Here is a 14,966-nt window from a genome sequence, read left to right as displayed (position 1 = left end):
CACATAGCTCTTTAGATCAACAGTCACAACCATAACTGTAATGTGCTAAAATCTGATATTGCCTCAGAATTTTAAAACTGAATAAAACAATCTCAAAATACAAATTTTAGGTAAAACTGCTAAAGGTCAAACTTCCTGTCACTGGATTCTGTGCATTGTTTGTTTTATATCATCTCTTCCCCTTAGCCAAATTACATTTCTATTATTTTAGCCTTGACACGTATTCCATACAAAATTCTATTTAGAACTAAGTCTTGAATACTAGGGTATTTTTAATACTTACTAACTTGAGATCAGGTACTTGGGGGTTGGATAGAGATACTGTCCGTATGTGTACTGTAAAGATGTTGAGCAACATCTGTCATTAGCAATCCATATCCACAATGTGACCACCTCTAATGTCCAAACATTGCCCAGTGTCTCCTGGGTGGCACAGATAACCCTCAGAGAGGTTGACCTGGTAAGATAGCTAAGAATAAGATGTACAGCTAGTGAGTTGGTTCTCAACTCATTCTACATTATTTCTATTGTCAGTATTGCTGTCTGACTGACATCCACTTGATGATTCTCATTCAGATACTGCAAGGATTGTTTAACTTACTTTCACATTCACAATACACAGTAATGGAACTTTATGTTACTGAAGCATACTACTGGACTCAAACATGGTTAACGTCATATATACTGATAAATGGAGACTTCGATCTTAAAATTCACAGGGAACTTAGTCATTTTCTGAAATATTTGTTCTACATTCCCTTTCCTATAAGGACACGTAAAAAGATGCCAAATGTGTAAAAACATGTTTTTATTTTTTCATGTGTTAATTCTTAACAGATAACGACCTGTCGAACAAGGAAGGACCAACAATTAGAAGATGAAGATGACGAAGAATTAGATGTGACAGAAGATGAAAACTAATTTTAAGAAAACTTCACATTTCCATTTTCATGTTAAATGACTTGAAATCCAGGATCACTTTATACTCACTTGACAGGTTCAACTTCAGAATGATACACTGTTATGAAATGGGGAGGGAGGGATTAAAGGAAATTATGCTCACAAAAAAAAAAAAAAATGATTTTTTTTAATGTTATATACCAGTCTTTTGTTGTTTTGGTTTTTGGTTTTTTTGTTTTATTTTTTGAGACAGGGTTTCTCTATGTAGCCCTGGCTGTCCTGGAACTCACTCTGTAGACCAGGTTGGCCTTGAACTCACAGAGATCCTCCTGCCTTTGCCTCCTGAGTGCTGGGATTAAAGGTGTGCGCCACCATCCAGCTCATACCAGTCTTTCAACATCCTCTCTATAGTAGTGTATTTTTCTGTATATGTTCTATTAAAAAAAAAAGATTATGTATTTCAAAGCATTTCAGATTTAATGCAGTATATATACACCTATTAAAGATGCAAAAGGAAGCGGGTAACAGAAGACTGAATAATTACTTTCAGTTTCTTTTAGGTTAAAACTTTGGGTTTTAAATACCAGGTCAATGAATAATTCTATACCATAATGCCTTACATAAAAAGATTGCTTCTTTTACTTTTATTATAACCTTATGTTTCATCATTTGGTATGTAAATTTAGTGTTTTCAGCAAAAATGTAGTTAAATTAAAGGTATGGGACACTGACATCGGATTTTATAGATGTACATAATGCTTAAATTTCCAACTTAAAAAAGCCACATTCAACCTTACTGGTTTTAAAACAAAACTGCTCTCACTCTAAAGCACTGTATATTCTACTTGTACAAGTCACTAATAGTTGGAAGGCAAGTAATTAGAAATGTTGTTTCCCTCATCATTGAATGTCATAAACACACACTCTAATCAGGCCACCAGTATAATAAACATGTATACACTTTATTCCTAAATCCATAAACTTACATTATATCTGACATTTTTTTCTTTTGGTAAAGAATTATGCTTTTAAAATCTCAAAGCAATTATTCAAAGCAGAAAAATTTAAAGTATTGCTTCCTGAGAATACTTTTAAGATTACTTTGGTACTTTTTCTCAGAATACTTTAAAGCCCTAGGTAGTTAAGGAATTGAGATTATTACTCAATTTTTATATTTTTGGTCAGTATTCAAATTTGATGTTAGAGTTGAGAGTGGAAACAGCTATGGTATTTCTGTTGCTGCTCAATAAATAGTAACGTCTCTCAAGCAGCAACTGCCTCATCTGTCGAGTTAATGCCTAATACAGCAAACAGTTCTGGTTTTACAGCTGCTGCTGTTACTTCAGAGAATGTTCTAAGAACAAGAGCTAAGTATGGAATACAAGCCCGTTATCCCACCACTAAGAAGGCAGAGGCAGGAGGATCAGTTGTTCAAGGTCATCCTTGACTTTAGTTGAGTTCAGGACCAGCATGGTCTACATGATACTGAGAAAAGAACATTAAGATTACTTACATACACCTGGCAGCGGTGGCGCATATCTTTAATCCTAGCTAGGTCTTGGGAGGCAGAGGCAGGCAGTTGTCTGTGAGTTCAAGGCTAGCTGAGTGCACAGCAAGCTCCAGGACAGCCAGGGCTGTTACACAGAGAAACCCTGTCTCAAAACAACAAATAACAAAAAAGAATGTATACATGTATGTATATAAAAACAAAAGGAATATTACACCACATTTTACTTTTTGTGGGCAATAAGGCAAAAACAAGGCCACTATGACTACTTACACAACCAGTTTGGATATAACTACATTTAAGAATGTGACAACTGGGCTGGGGGTTAGCACTAGCCTAGCATGCATGATGAGAACCTGGGTTCAATTCCCAGGACAACTCAAAAAAAAAAAAAAAGTCAGCATGTTAAATAGCCCATAATTTGGCATCTCTAATAAAAATTACGATTATCAGTGGTAAGGTCATTCTCAGCTGCTTAGATGAACACTTCTACGATGGTTTTATATATCTTAGAGGATTAACTTTACTTTCTAGACGTGTTTTATTATTTTTGTATACATTCTGAACAGAAAAAGGTATGATTTGAATGCAAAATGACACTGGGTGTTGTGTTAAAAGAACCAATACACTCCCAGTGTACCTTCTGTTGGGAGAAAGAAGACTTGCCCATGGAATTACTGAAGCTGGGTGATCAAAACATGAAGCTTTAGGACTCTTTGTTCATGTGTCTGAAACTGTAGTGTACAGTTCCCTGGGCTTGGCAAACAAGGGAAATCTCTGACTTGGTATAAATATTAGCTACTACCATGGCCAACTGAAGTTAAATCAACATGTTACTCAAGGCAGTATTAGAAAGATGTGCAAAAAACGGCTCCCATACCACTGTTTAGGAAACAAGTTTTCTATAAATTTTTATAATGAAGTTTACAAAATATTAAACCTGGAGCTGACCCAGATGGCTCAGTCAGTAACGTGCTGCACAACCCTAAGGCCTGAAAGTGCTGAGGAGGCAAATCCAGGAAGACCCTGGGGCTGCTGGCCAGTCAATCTAGCAAGTTTCAGTGAGACCTTACCTCATAAAAAAGTTGAAAAGTGTTTAAACAAGACACCATTCTCAAACACTAGCCAGTAACACACTAAATGTGAATTGAGCCTGATAACCAAGATAAAATAGCCACAGTACTTCATTTGACAATCAAGGCATGGGAATGGAGAGGTGGCTCAGCAGTTAGGAGCCCACACTGCTGTTGCGGAGATTCAGTTCCTAGCACTCACAACGGAGCTCACAACTGTCTGTAGTTCCAGTTCCAGGGGATCTGATGCACTCTTCTCAGCTCCACAGACGCATGGTACACATACATACGTGCAAATCACTCACACATATAAAATATAAATAAGAATCAAGACATAGTGCTGTGTTTCCCAGCTAGTCTCTTGTCCACCACTCCCATCCCACCCGAGCCTAATTTGAGAAGCAATTACATACTCAATATCTTTCACTTTAAGCTTTATCTTATCTGTATCACGGTGTAGTGGTCTGGAAAGTATTTACAGTCTGACAGGTCTGATCACGTGAACCATCTGTGTAATCACTCTGCTTGACTTAGTTATTCACATTTTTCATTCTACCTGTAAAAGGTTATTAGTTTTAAGATTCACGGTTTTTTTTCAACAAACTTTATCAATTTATTCTATTTAATTATTAACTATTAAAAATGACATTAAATATTAAAAACAAAAACTTATGCAGGCTTCTCTTAGATTTCTTTAAATTACTGAATGTTAATTCAAGATACTGAAAGTTTTTTACTTCTGCAATAGCTAAATATTTTATTCACAATTACTCAGTGAGGGAAATGTCTGGATGAAGAAAGTAGGTAAAACTTTGTTTCATATAAACTATAAAAATTGTAAATCAAATTAGATAAAATGGAGAATTTTGAATTGGAAGCCAATATATATAATGTATCCCAAGAGAAACTATAAAATCTTAAGTCATTTTTCTCTTTAATTTAGCTTACAATGTTTAAGTATCATACTTTTTAATCGTACTTTAAATGCACCTTTAAAAACAAAACAGAAGAAAATATAATTTACTCCTGAAAATATTTTTATCATGGTCTTACTGAAGTTAAAAATTCCATGTAACAAAGTGACACAGCAAAAATATTTATGGACATAGTATAATCAGAAGTCTGCTTATAGGTGTTGAAATTGGTTCCCTAACTTCGTGTGACTTCGGGCAACTTGCTTAACCTCTCTAAACTTCTTTTCTCATTCGTGAAATAGAGACAATAGAGATCATACATATAAAGCATTTATTGCCTAATAAATTATGTGTCCATTGTCAGCTATTTCTATTATTGTGGGAAAGGAAAAATCTAAGTATAAGCAAAATATAAACATTCAGTATCAAAGTCAAAAATTCACACTCAGAAATCTTCTATTTAGTGAGTCTGGAAATAAATACAAAGTTTTGAAGCTAAAAAGGAAACCTAATGAGTCACCAGTAAGTTCTTCCTAGAAAAAACTATATTCATTTGTCATATTCTTCCCAGCCTGAGAGTCCCCCTTTAACCCTAAACAAATTATTTTACTGTCCTCTGGACACTGTGTTAATCTTAGCAATCTAGGAGAAGCCCTAGGCCCCAGTGCTTAGAATAAAATGACGCTGAAGAAATCAAAGACCTGTACGTTATTATTACAGATTATTTGGTCCCGCTCACCGTATTGTTTTAATATAACTGTTGAGAAATTTTATAATACCCAGCTGCGATTCTGTCTTTGCTCTTGTTATACAAATACAAGTTAATAAGTATTTCAGTTGCAATTTTATTTTTATAAAACTTTTCAAAGTTATGAACACAAATTTTGAGAATTTCCTAAGCCTTTCACATAAGTAAATTTCAAGTTCACAGTATGTTCATTTTCTGAACTATTTAGAGTTAATAGGAGACCTTAACACAGTATCTCAAACAAAAGGGAGGTCTGCAGGCAGGTAGCAATGAAAGTGCCAGATCTGAACCATCAGTCATCCATCCTTTCCTTACACAGTCTGAGTAAAAGATGATGAAAACAAAATTAAATTTACCTTCCCCCAACATAACTCCACAGTTCACAAGACTGGGGTTTATCCATAACATCAGTGAAACTAATGAATTCAGGAAATTTGTTTTCTCTCCCCTAGCAAAAAAAAAAAAAAAAAAAAAGCATATGTAATTTTAAATTAGGGAGAAAAAGAATGTCCATTTGTAAGCAAAGGAAAACTAGATTTACACAACATTTTGTCTATTCACAGGTTAAAATTAAAATGTTTAATTAGATAATTAAAAATAAACTAAGAAGCTGTATTTTTACTGCATTAATACTGTGGAAGAAAACTATGGACTCAGAAAGGCTCTCTAAAGCAAAATGAGCTTAACTTTGCGGGGACCGACTGGTCTACCATTTAGTTCTTTAATAGCAGCTATAGCTTCATTATAATTTATCATAGCAACAATGGCTTCTCCTATGGGTAACCCTTGCTCATTATACTGTATGGAAACTGAGTCAGGTATGACTTTGTAACCATGGAAAAAGTCTAAAATTTCATTAGCATTGGCTTTAAATGGAAGATTCATGATCTTAACAGGAGTTATTCTACCTGAACCACAATTTAATTTTACATCAGGCATAAATCTTCCCTCAGGAAAACATCCCATATTATGCTTTCCAAAATCAAACTTGCCACTTTCTAAGTGACCAAAGTTTATAAAAGGACGGTGACCTCTGAAATCAGGCGAGGTCCAAAAATCCTCACCAGGAGGTCTAAAACTATCAGGAAATCTAAGGTCCTCCTCTGGTACTTCCTTAAGGTCTTCCTCAGAGAGCTGCCTGAAGTCCTCATCAGTGGGACATCTCAAATCTTCTTCTTGGGGGGTCCTGAAGTCCTCATCAGAAGGGTGTCTAAAGTCTTCATCTGCCACATGCCTGAAATACTCCTCTCGGGAAAGCCTGAAATGTTCTTGGGGTGGCCGTCTAAAGTGTTCCTGGGATGGCCTCCTGAAGTGCTCCTGAGGTGGCCGTCTGAAGTCTTCCTCCCAAGGGTATCTGAAATCCTCCTCTGGTAGCGGCCTAAAATCTTTCTCATGAGAGTGCCTGAAATCATCTTCCGGGGACCATCTCCAATCCTCCAGAGGCCGTCTCCAGTCTTCCTCCCTAGAGCACCTGATGTGTTCCTCCTGGGGGTGTCTATAGTCATCTGGAGAATGTCGGAAGTCCTCAGGAGAGTGTCGGAAGTCTTCTGGAGGGTGCCTGTCAGACTGTTGGAAATACCTGTGGGGATGCCTTAAGTCTTCTGGCTGGTAACCAACGCTTTCAGACCGGCCAAGTGAACATACTGGTGAGTCTTTTAAGTCAAACAGACGGGAACGGTCATCTCTGCTGTGTGACTGGGAACGAGCTTGTGTTTTCTCATTGCACATAAAGGGAAAATTTACACCAAACTCCTGCATTTGTACCTCAGATATAAGTCTTAACAACACTTCTGTCCCTAAGAATCTTCTTCGGTTTAAACGTTCAGCTTTCATAGCCTGCTCTTCTGATTTAAATCTCACCAGTGCTTCTCCCAAACCAACTCCTTTGTCATCATAAAGCAAATAAATGTCATCCTCAACAAGGGAAAAGTCCGCAAAGAACTTCTGCACTTCAACTTTCGTAACGTCAAATGGAAAATTTCTTATATATATATACAGCTTCTGCCCAGAGTAGCCTTCTTCAAAGTACTTCTGTGAAACACGCCCAGGCCTTCCTTTCTCTATAGACCCTGGTCTCTTCTTTTCATAGCATTCAATGAATTTCATCATTTGTTTCCTAGAGATTGGATCAATAAAAACTGGCCGATATTGTAAAACAGTCTTATGCAAGCCCAGGGCAGTATTATAGTCTTTTAGATTCTTAAACATCACAAAGGCATACCGTGTTCTTCGTTCATCTTTATATAAGAACTTAATCTGCTCATTAGACAGGTCAGTATGTTTAAAGAAATTTCTTAAATCTCTTTTGTTAATACTTAAGGACAGATTTTTTAAGTGAAGATAAAATCCAAGAGGGGAGCGAGAACGCGTTCTTCTAGGGGATTTTGAATGAGACCGTTTTCGAAAGTGCCTATCACTAACCCCTCTGGGAGGAGAATGGTCTTCAGCTCTCATACGAGGAATGCCACCACCTGAAGTTGCATTACCACCAAATTCAATCCACTGTTGTTCTGAGCCCTGCATTACTTCTATAAATCTTGAACCCATGAAACTTCTATGGCATTTAAGACCTCCTGAAGCATCAATACATGAAGCAAATTTTACTACAGCATCACCATTATTTCGGCCATCATGATGTTTTAAGAAAATTACTCCATCCACACACAAACCAGAGAAAAAGACACGTACATCATCTTCATTTACTAAGTAAGGCAAACCTCGTAGAAACAAGTAAGGGTTCTCAGCCTTCGATGGCCTGGTCTTTCTTGGCCTTACATCAAGTCCTGTACCATTAGTATGAAACCCAGCATCTTGATTAATTGAAGAGCCATATGCAGAATAACTCTCCTCTTCCTTCATAGCATCAATAAAATGGTACAGGTTGCCAACCCCGGAAGCCCCTGATCCCAGTCGCCCTCTTCCTCCACGAACAGGTCTTTGCATTTCTATGGTCTTCTGCATTTCTGCCTTGCTACTAAGAAAAAGCTCTACAGATGAATCCTTGATAAACCCTCCTGAACGACTTATGGCACGTCTCGCATCTTCATCTGTTGCAAAAATAATAAAAGCCTCCCCAACTTTCCCTCCAATTATATGCACTCCTCCATCAGGAATAGTCAATCCCTTGAAGAAGTGACGGATATCCACAGGCCCCGCAATAAAAGGAAGCCCCAGTAAACGGATGACTACAGCCATGCTGAGCTCAAACCACAGCAATAATGACCTGCAGACAAAAAGGTACACATAATAGCAAGTCTTATTTTTGCAGTACCTTAGCGCAAACTAGCTTAATAATTACCTGGTTCCTGCTTCCTTCAGCATTAATAAATGGAAACAAGATACTAGTTCACAAAAAAAAAAAAAACCTGATCTTATCTTATTCTTAAAACAAATACGCTTTCTCCTATCTAAACCTACAAATAAACCAACTGCCTTAAAGTAACATTTCACGTCACCTATCCTGTTCAATAGGAACATCAAAAATATCAACTCTTTCTTTTTAAGTCTGCCAAATGCTGTTTCACAACCAGACCAAACTACTTTCAGACTCTTAGAAGCATGTCTCCTACTGGCTTGTCTTCTACTAACCACAATAGTTTACATATTCAGAAAAGCCATCTATGGTCAGTGTACAGTTCTGCTCAGGATACACGGCTGCCACATAAAGAACAGAAGCAGTGAGTACAAAGATGCACTAATCTAGCTGCTTTTGTCACACTGCTGTGCAAAGCCTGAAACTCTGATGTCTTACCTTTTCCTTTTATTTCTTGGAGACCTGTTAATTCTGTAAAAGCAACTTAACTGTGGAAAGAAAATGAAATATGATTAATCTTTGAACTCTGTAATTGACCTCAATGCCTGATATCCATTTCAGAATTACCTATTAGAGTGAAACAATATAAAGCATCAAAATTGTGGGCATTAGAAAATGATCTTTTTTGTCCCAAAGGGAACTTGATTATACTTCTGCAAAAAGAGAAATATTAAACCAGAGCAGACAACTGGGAAGTATTAAAAAATAAGCATGTATGCTGAAAGTTACACCACTTGATTGGAATTAGCATGAAAAGGTATGAAGGAAATAGATATTTTGAGTGTAGTGTTGGTTACATGAGTGTATAAAATATATCAAAGCTCACTGAATTCTATCATAAAGTTAACTCCAGGTTTATCATATGCTGATATATAGAAGCTGTACATGTACTTAAAAAAATCTGTTTTATAAGTAAAATCAGATATTTGTAAAGCCCTTCCATCACTTCACCTATTGATGACCCAGACATGTAGTTCAGACTTATGTCCAACTCCCTTGCCATTCTCCACCCTACCAAACCTAATACAAATTCTGCATATTACAAATATAAACAAATGTTATAACAATATAATACATAATGTAGTAAGGCAAATACTACAGCATCCCTAAAATTGAAAAAAAAAAAAAAAAGAGTCACTCCTTATCCAATATGCTTACAACAGTGTAGACTATTAAATTCATCTCAAGCACACACACACAAAAAACCAAAAAACAAAAAACTATATTAACTTTTGGAATTTTATTATGCCAACAGCCACTTCAAAAAACTACCCTACACACTTACATTACAGAAACTTTAATAATTATATAGAGAAGTAAACAATATAAAGACTAATTTGAAATATTGGGATTGCCAATATTCATTACTGAAAAAGAAAACTCAACTTAGTATTAAAAGGAAACTTGTCTGTAGCACTTTCACAGACACCCAAACAATATTTACCAAATAACTTTTAAAATGTGCCAAAGTAATCATTATAATTAATATTAGTGTGCAAATAAAGTTTTGTTCTCTTAAACTTAAGTACCACTGTGCATAAATATATTCCTTCAAGCTTGTCTTTAAGAAGGGGTAGGGGGGCCTATAGCTTAAACTTCTTAAACTAGAAGTTAATCAATAAAAATAATGGCACGCACTACATTTTAAAATTGAAATTTACTATTAAAATCTTTGCAGCACATACAAAGAAAGTGTAAGCCTGATTTCAACAAGTTAATTTTCACACCCAACACTTCAACAAAAACTATAAATGGCTCCTTGAAACTCCTGTCCACATTCAAATTCCAAGACTCCTATGTAAACTAACTTGACTGCTTTTTAACTCTTTAAATATTTTGGGGAGCAAATGATTAAGTACCACTTTGTCTGCCCTTAAATTTTTTAAATTCAAAGGGGATGGACCCCAAGGACGTAAATTCAGCTGCAACTACATGAATTCGGAGACATTTCAAGGAAATAAGTACACACCAAGTTCAAAATGCCGCTCACAACACATCCTAGCTTAAAAACCTTATCTAAGTGTCTTAACTAAAACCATTTCCATTAAGCAGTTTCACAGGCACAAAGCTATTGAATTCCAATCCAAGAGACCTAAAGTTTGCTCTAATTTGCCAAATAGAAGTTAATGTCTAAAATTCTTTGCTTTTGCCATAGTAGAGCAATGCTATCATTTATCCATAGACAGTAACATCTAGAACATCTCTAAGAGACTCAAAGTATTTCTCACAATACACTATTTCCTTAAAATCTCCAGGAAGTCTACTGACACATTAGATTGCACAAAAATAAAATCACAAATTATCCTGTTCTAGTTTTGAATGTCACTGCACAAAAGTCAAAGCACACACTAACCCTGGTTTAGTTATGAATGCCAAAGTGATGAGTGAGGGTGTTGATGTCAGGCCACAATGAACTGCTGGGAAAAGGAAGCCAAGCCCTAAAAATTCATTTAATGATAAACTGATTTTAAACAACTTTGCTAATTTTACCATGCCACCCTTCCATTTAAATCAGCGTCTTAATTAAATGATCTTAAGTGTGCCTCTTTTAATCAAGATTCAGAGAAAAACGGTAGACTGAAGAGCTATAATTTCAGATCCACTTGATTTTAACTATCAAATAAATGCATTTTCCACACATGGTAAGGGAGATAGTTTTACTATATTCTCCAACCATGTCTTACTGCCCAGTTATGAAGAACATTAAAATTCTAAACTTGAAATTTTTTTGCAGAAAATCTACCTCAGTCCACAAATAGTCTCTGATAAAATCTGCCTTTTATAATGCAGATATCTAAAATTAAAGAAAAAAATGCATGACCACACAGAGCCACAGTCCCCCCCGTCAGGAACTGTTAAACGAAGTCGAATCCACAGGGCACAGACTTCTTGTGTCATCCATCATCATCAATGGGGAATCTTCGGAAGGCATCGATTCCACAGCCTGACGCCTTTGTCCAGGCTCCCGAGGATCAGTTTCCTTCTCTGACCGCCAGGCCAACTTGCTATGTCGGATCCAATACTGTCGCCAGAGTTTGAGCCCAAATTGGCTTTCAAATTAACCAGGACCGCCCAACCAACGTGCCTTTGCGTTCCGCTGTCCCGAGGACAAATGCTCCACCCCAGCTCGCCCAAAGGGACCGGCTCCCAACCTCACTGAACCGCTCTGCGCCCCTCCAGCCCGAGGAAACCGGCCTGCGGAGCTCTCCCGCGCCGCTACGAACGTGGACATGGCAAAGAAAAGAAATACCTAGGCGAGGCTCCGAGATCTTCGCTGTCAAGATCCCAGGAAGCGCACACACCATCCCTGGGAGGCTGACGGGAGGGAGTCGGGGTCAGCGAGCGGGACTCTAACCGTACAGGCCGCGCTCGCTCCCGGCCCCGCCTGCCCGTCCTGCGGCTCGCACCCCTCCCGCCCGGCGCCCCGAGGAGAAGTGCTTCGCCCTGGGCACTGCGCACACACCACACAAACAGGGGCTGGGACGCTCCTCGTCGCAGCAGCCGCCACACAGCCAGCTGAGCCCCCCCGGAGGCCCCGGTGAAGATGGCGCCCTCACTGCCCTCCCGTCGGGACAAACCGACGTACAGTTTGTCCGCCCATGCGCTCTCCGGGCATAACCCACAACCCAGGCGCCGGGGCAGCGCATGCGCACACGCCCCGCGCCGCTTGCGGTTGTAAGCGGCACCCGGGGCATATAGAGCTTCTGCGCATGCCCAGTTCCTAGCCAATCCGGGAGCCTGGACCTGACACCCCCCCCCCTCCCCCGCGAAATTCCCATCTGCAGGAGACGACTGCAAAAAGTACGCTAACCAGGCAGGTTTCTTCCCTTTTTCTTGTCACGTTAAGGAAAAAGATGCGGAGGGAAACTGGAGATTTCTTTATGATTCATTGCTGTTAGACCTGAGGGGGAAAAAAAAACAACCAATTCCACGACTGTCTGATTAAAGCAAGCTGTATTTAGAACTGGCCAGCCGGCTGCCTCTCCCGGGACTTTCAGAGAGCAGCCCCTCACTGGCTTTTGAGGTCCCTTTTATGGGGAAGGGTTAGTGTTGATAGAAAACAGCTGTGGAGATAATTAACTGTTAGCACCTGGACAGAAGAGTGGGGACTCGGGGCTCAAGCCTGCCTGTGGGGTAGATAAATGCAAGAATATGTCTTGTGGAAGGGGAGTCATCAAGGTATCGGGAAGACACATTTTTGGCAAAAGGGCAACCATGTATCACAGGTTCAGGAGTTTAGTAAGGCAAGGGGGTGGGCATACAACATGTGGTCACAAGTGCAGCGTAGATTGAAAAACATGGTTTGCAGTCTACATTAGGCCTTGGAAACAGAAACTTATTCTTGTAAGGAATGGAGACTTAATAACTGTATAACAATGTGGCTCCTGTGTTGGTTTCACATTTCCACAGATGCAAGCTCTTCTGAAAGGATTTAACTAACATTCAGGAAAGCCACAGTAATGTCCCTTTTACACACACACACACACAAAAAAAATTTTATACAAGTACAATGTCAATGGCTAAGGCTTTAATAAATAATGCTTAATCTAATAGACATCAGTAATGTTGGTAAGTACCTTTATAAACTTGCTTTCATCTGGAATTTTTGAAACAAAGTAGATAGACCACTTTGAAAATTTAGAAATGAAAAGTATAATCACAAGCATGTTCTGTGATGCCTGCTCTGTATTTGGGTTTCCTTAATTACTTGAAAATAACCACAAGATGTACTTATGGGTGGTTTCAAAACCCACTAAGAAAACAAACACTTTTAAATCTTAGAAGGAAATGAGTTTAATTTCCATCACTAAATAACATCCTAAATGATGTGTAGTAAGAAACGAGGTCTCTAACAAACGAATAAAAGATGTTTCTGAGCCATCTTTAGTTTGCTATTCTAAAATGGGAATAATAGTACGTGCCTCTTTGGTTTGAGAAAAACAATGACAGTGAAAAAACAGTATTAAAAGTCCTGGTGACTTCTTTGAATATCAAGTTGATCCCAACAGAAGCAGAGGATGTCATGAGAGGCATGATTCTTGAATTATGTATCAGATATTTAATCCTGGCTTTGGCCCTGGCATTGTTGCCTCAGAATCCTGATCTCAAAAGCTTGCTAACATTTATTGAGGTTTTATGTCCCAGGCCTTGTGCATTATCTCATTTTAGTCTCAGAACTTTGTTCAAATGTAAATACTATTATTTTTTTATTTTATATATAAGTTAAAATGGGACATAGGGAATTATAAAGCCTTGCCAGGTAATTGTCTTAGAGTTTTATTGCTGTGAAGAGACACCATAAAAAAGATTTTATTGCTGTGAAGAGACACCACAACCACAGAAACATTAAATTGGGGCTGGCTTGCAGCTTAGAGATTATCGTCATGGCAGGAAGCATGGTGGCACGCAGGCAGACATGGTGCTGGAGAAGGAGCTGAGAGTTCTACATCCTTTTCCAAGGGCAGCAGAAGTGAATGGCACACTGGATGTGACTTGAGACCACAAAGCCTACCCCCAGTGACCACTTCCTCCAACAAGACTTATGGGGTCCATTTTCTTTCAAACCACCACAGTAATATAAATGGTAAAAGACAAACCCAGGAATTGAGCCCTGATGACTTCTTCAGAGAGTACTACAGAGAGGGCTCTGAGCTCTTACGGCATATTCCTTCAGAACACGCGTACACAATAGATGATCCAAGTGACAATGTTCAGCAAAAAGAAGAAACACTGACAAAGCAAAGCTGAGATCAACTCTACACTGTGTGCTTTCTGCACGAAATCAAATTTTTAGAGCACTGCTCTAACTAATGAACACCACATCTCAAAACATGATGCCAGTGGATGGTGAGGAGGTGAGATGGGTTCAAGCAGTTTTAGAGAAGCCTGTTCAAGTAGTTTTAGAGAAGCCTGGTGACCTCAGTTCAATTCCCAGAACCCACGTACATGAGTGAAGAGAACCAACTCCACAAAGTTGTCGCCTGACCTCCATGTGTGTGCTGTGGCATGCCTGTGCCCTACACCTACACACACACACACACACACACACACACACACACACACACATTTGTAAGTGTGAGTCTGTTAGAAAGACATGTAAGTAAGTAGAAAAAAGTCTATTAGGGAAGAGGAAACCATTGCAGGATACAAGGGGACAAGAGAATAGACGCCATGTGTGGTTCTCATTTAAGGCTACTTGTAGTGATCTTCACCCATATTTACAAAGATTTCAACCAAGATTTAATGAGGAGTTAATTCACCTGTACAAGAATGCTCATAGACTCTCAACATACTTGGCAGACATTGCCAGCCTCCAGCTACCTCCCTCATTGCTCTGGGCTGACATTGTTCACACAGAGTTTCTCCAAATAGTACACGAGAGTAAATGTCTGGATTTCTAGTCCCTCCTGTTTGTCTCAAGTGATAATGCCATTATAATATAAAAAGAGAAGTTTTTGTCAAGGTGATACCACATGGTGTTCTCATTATTGCACCTAAGCATTTTTACAAA

At 38.6% G+C, this 14,966-nt stretch overlaps 2 protein-coding genes across 4 annotated transcripts in view; one reads left to right on the top strand and one right to left on the bottom strand.

Annotated features, from left to right (window-relative positions):
* Cibar1 (CBY1 interacting BAR domain containing 1) overlaps positions 1-4,152 on the top strand; it is a 29,350-nt gene extending 25,198 nt beyond the window's left edge. The window contains exon 9 of the mRNA XM_052718624.1: positions 838-4,152. Coding sequence (XP_052574584.1) covers positions 838-921 — 84 coding nt within the window. The 3' untranslated portion in view covers positions 922-4,152. The remainder of the gene's footprint in view (positions 1-837) is intronic.
* Positions 4,153-5,219: 1,067 nt separating this feature from the next.
* Positions 5,220-12,176, bottom strand: Rbm12b (RNA binding motif protein 12B). Of its 3 annotated transcripts, XM_052718622.1 has the most exons (4): positions 11,919-12,176; positions 11,706-11,770; positions 8,894-8,943; positions 5,220-8,365 (listed from the first exon to the last, which is right to left on the bottom strand). In XM_052718622.1, exon 4 carries the CDS (start codon positions 8,335-8,337, stop codon positions 5,809-5,811), a length of 2,529 nt encoding a protein of 842 aa, XP_052574582.1. In that variant the 5' UTR covers positions 8,338-8,365; positions 8,894-8,943; positions 11,706-11,770; positions 11,919-12,176; the 3' UTR covers positions 5,220-5,808. The 3 variants fall into 3 exon arrangements, with proteins under 3 accessions (XP_052574582.1, XP_052574580.1, XP_052574581.1); XM_052718620.1 differs by having other exon boundaries at positions 11,706-12,176; XM_052718621.1 differs by having other exon boundaries at positions 5,220-8,943; positions 11,706-12,176.
* Between the last annotated feature and the right edge of the window lie 2,790 nt (positions 12,177-14,966).

This window comes from Peromyscus californicus, unplaced genomic scaffold (assembly GCF_007827085.1).
Source record: "Peromyscus californicus insignis strain IS unplaced genomic scaffold, ASM782708v3 Scaffold_5__1_contigs__length_169319896, whole genome shotgun sequence".
Classification (NCBI taxonomy): Eukaryota; Metazoa; Chordata; class Mammalia; order Rodentia; family Cricetidae; genus Peromyscus; species Peromyscus californicus.
This window is presented reverse-complemented; position numbering and strand designations above follow the sequence as displayed.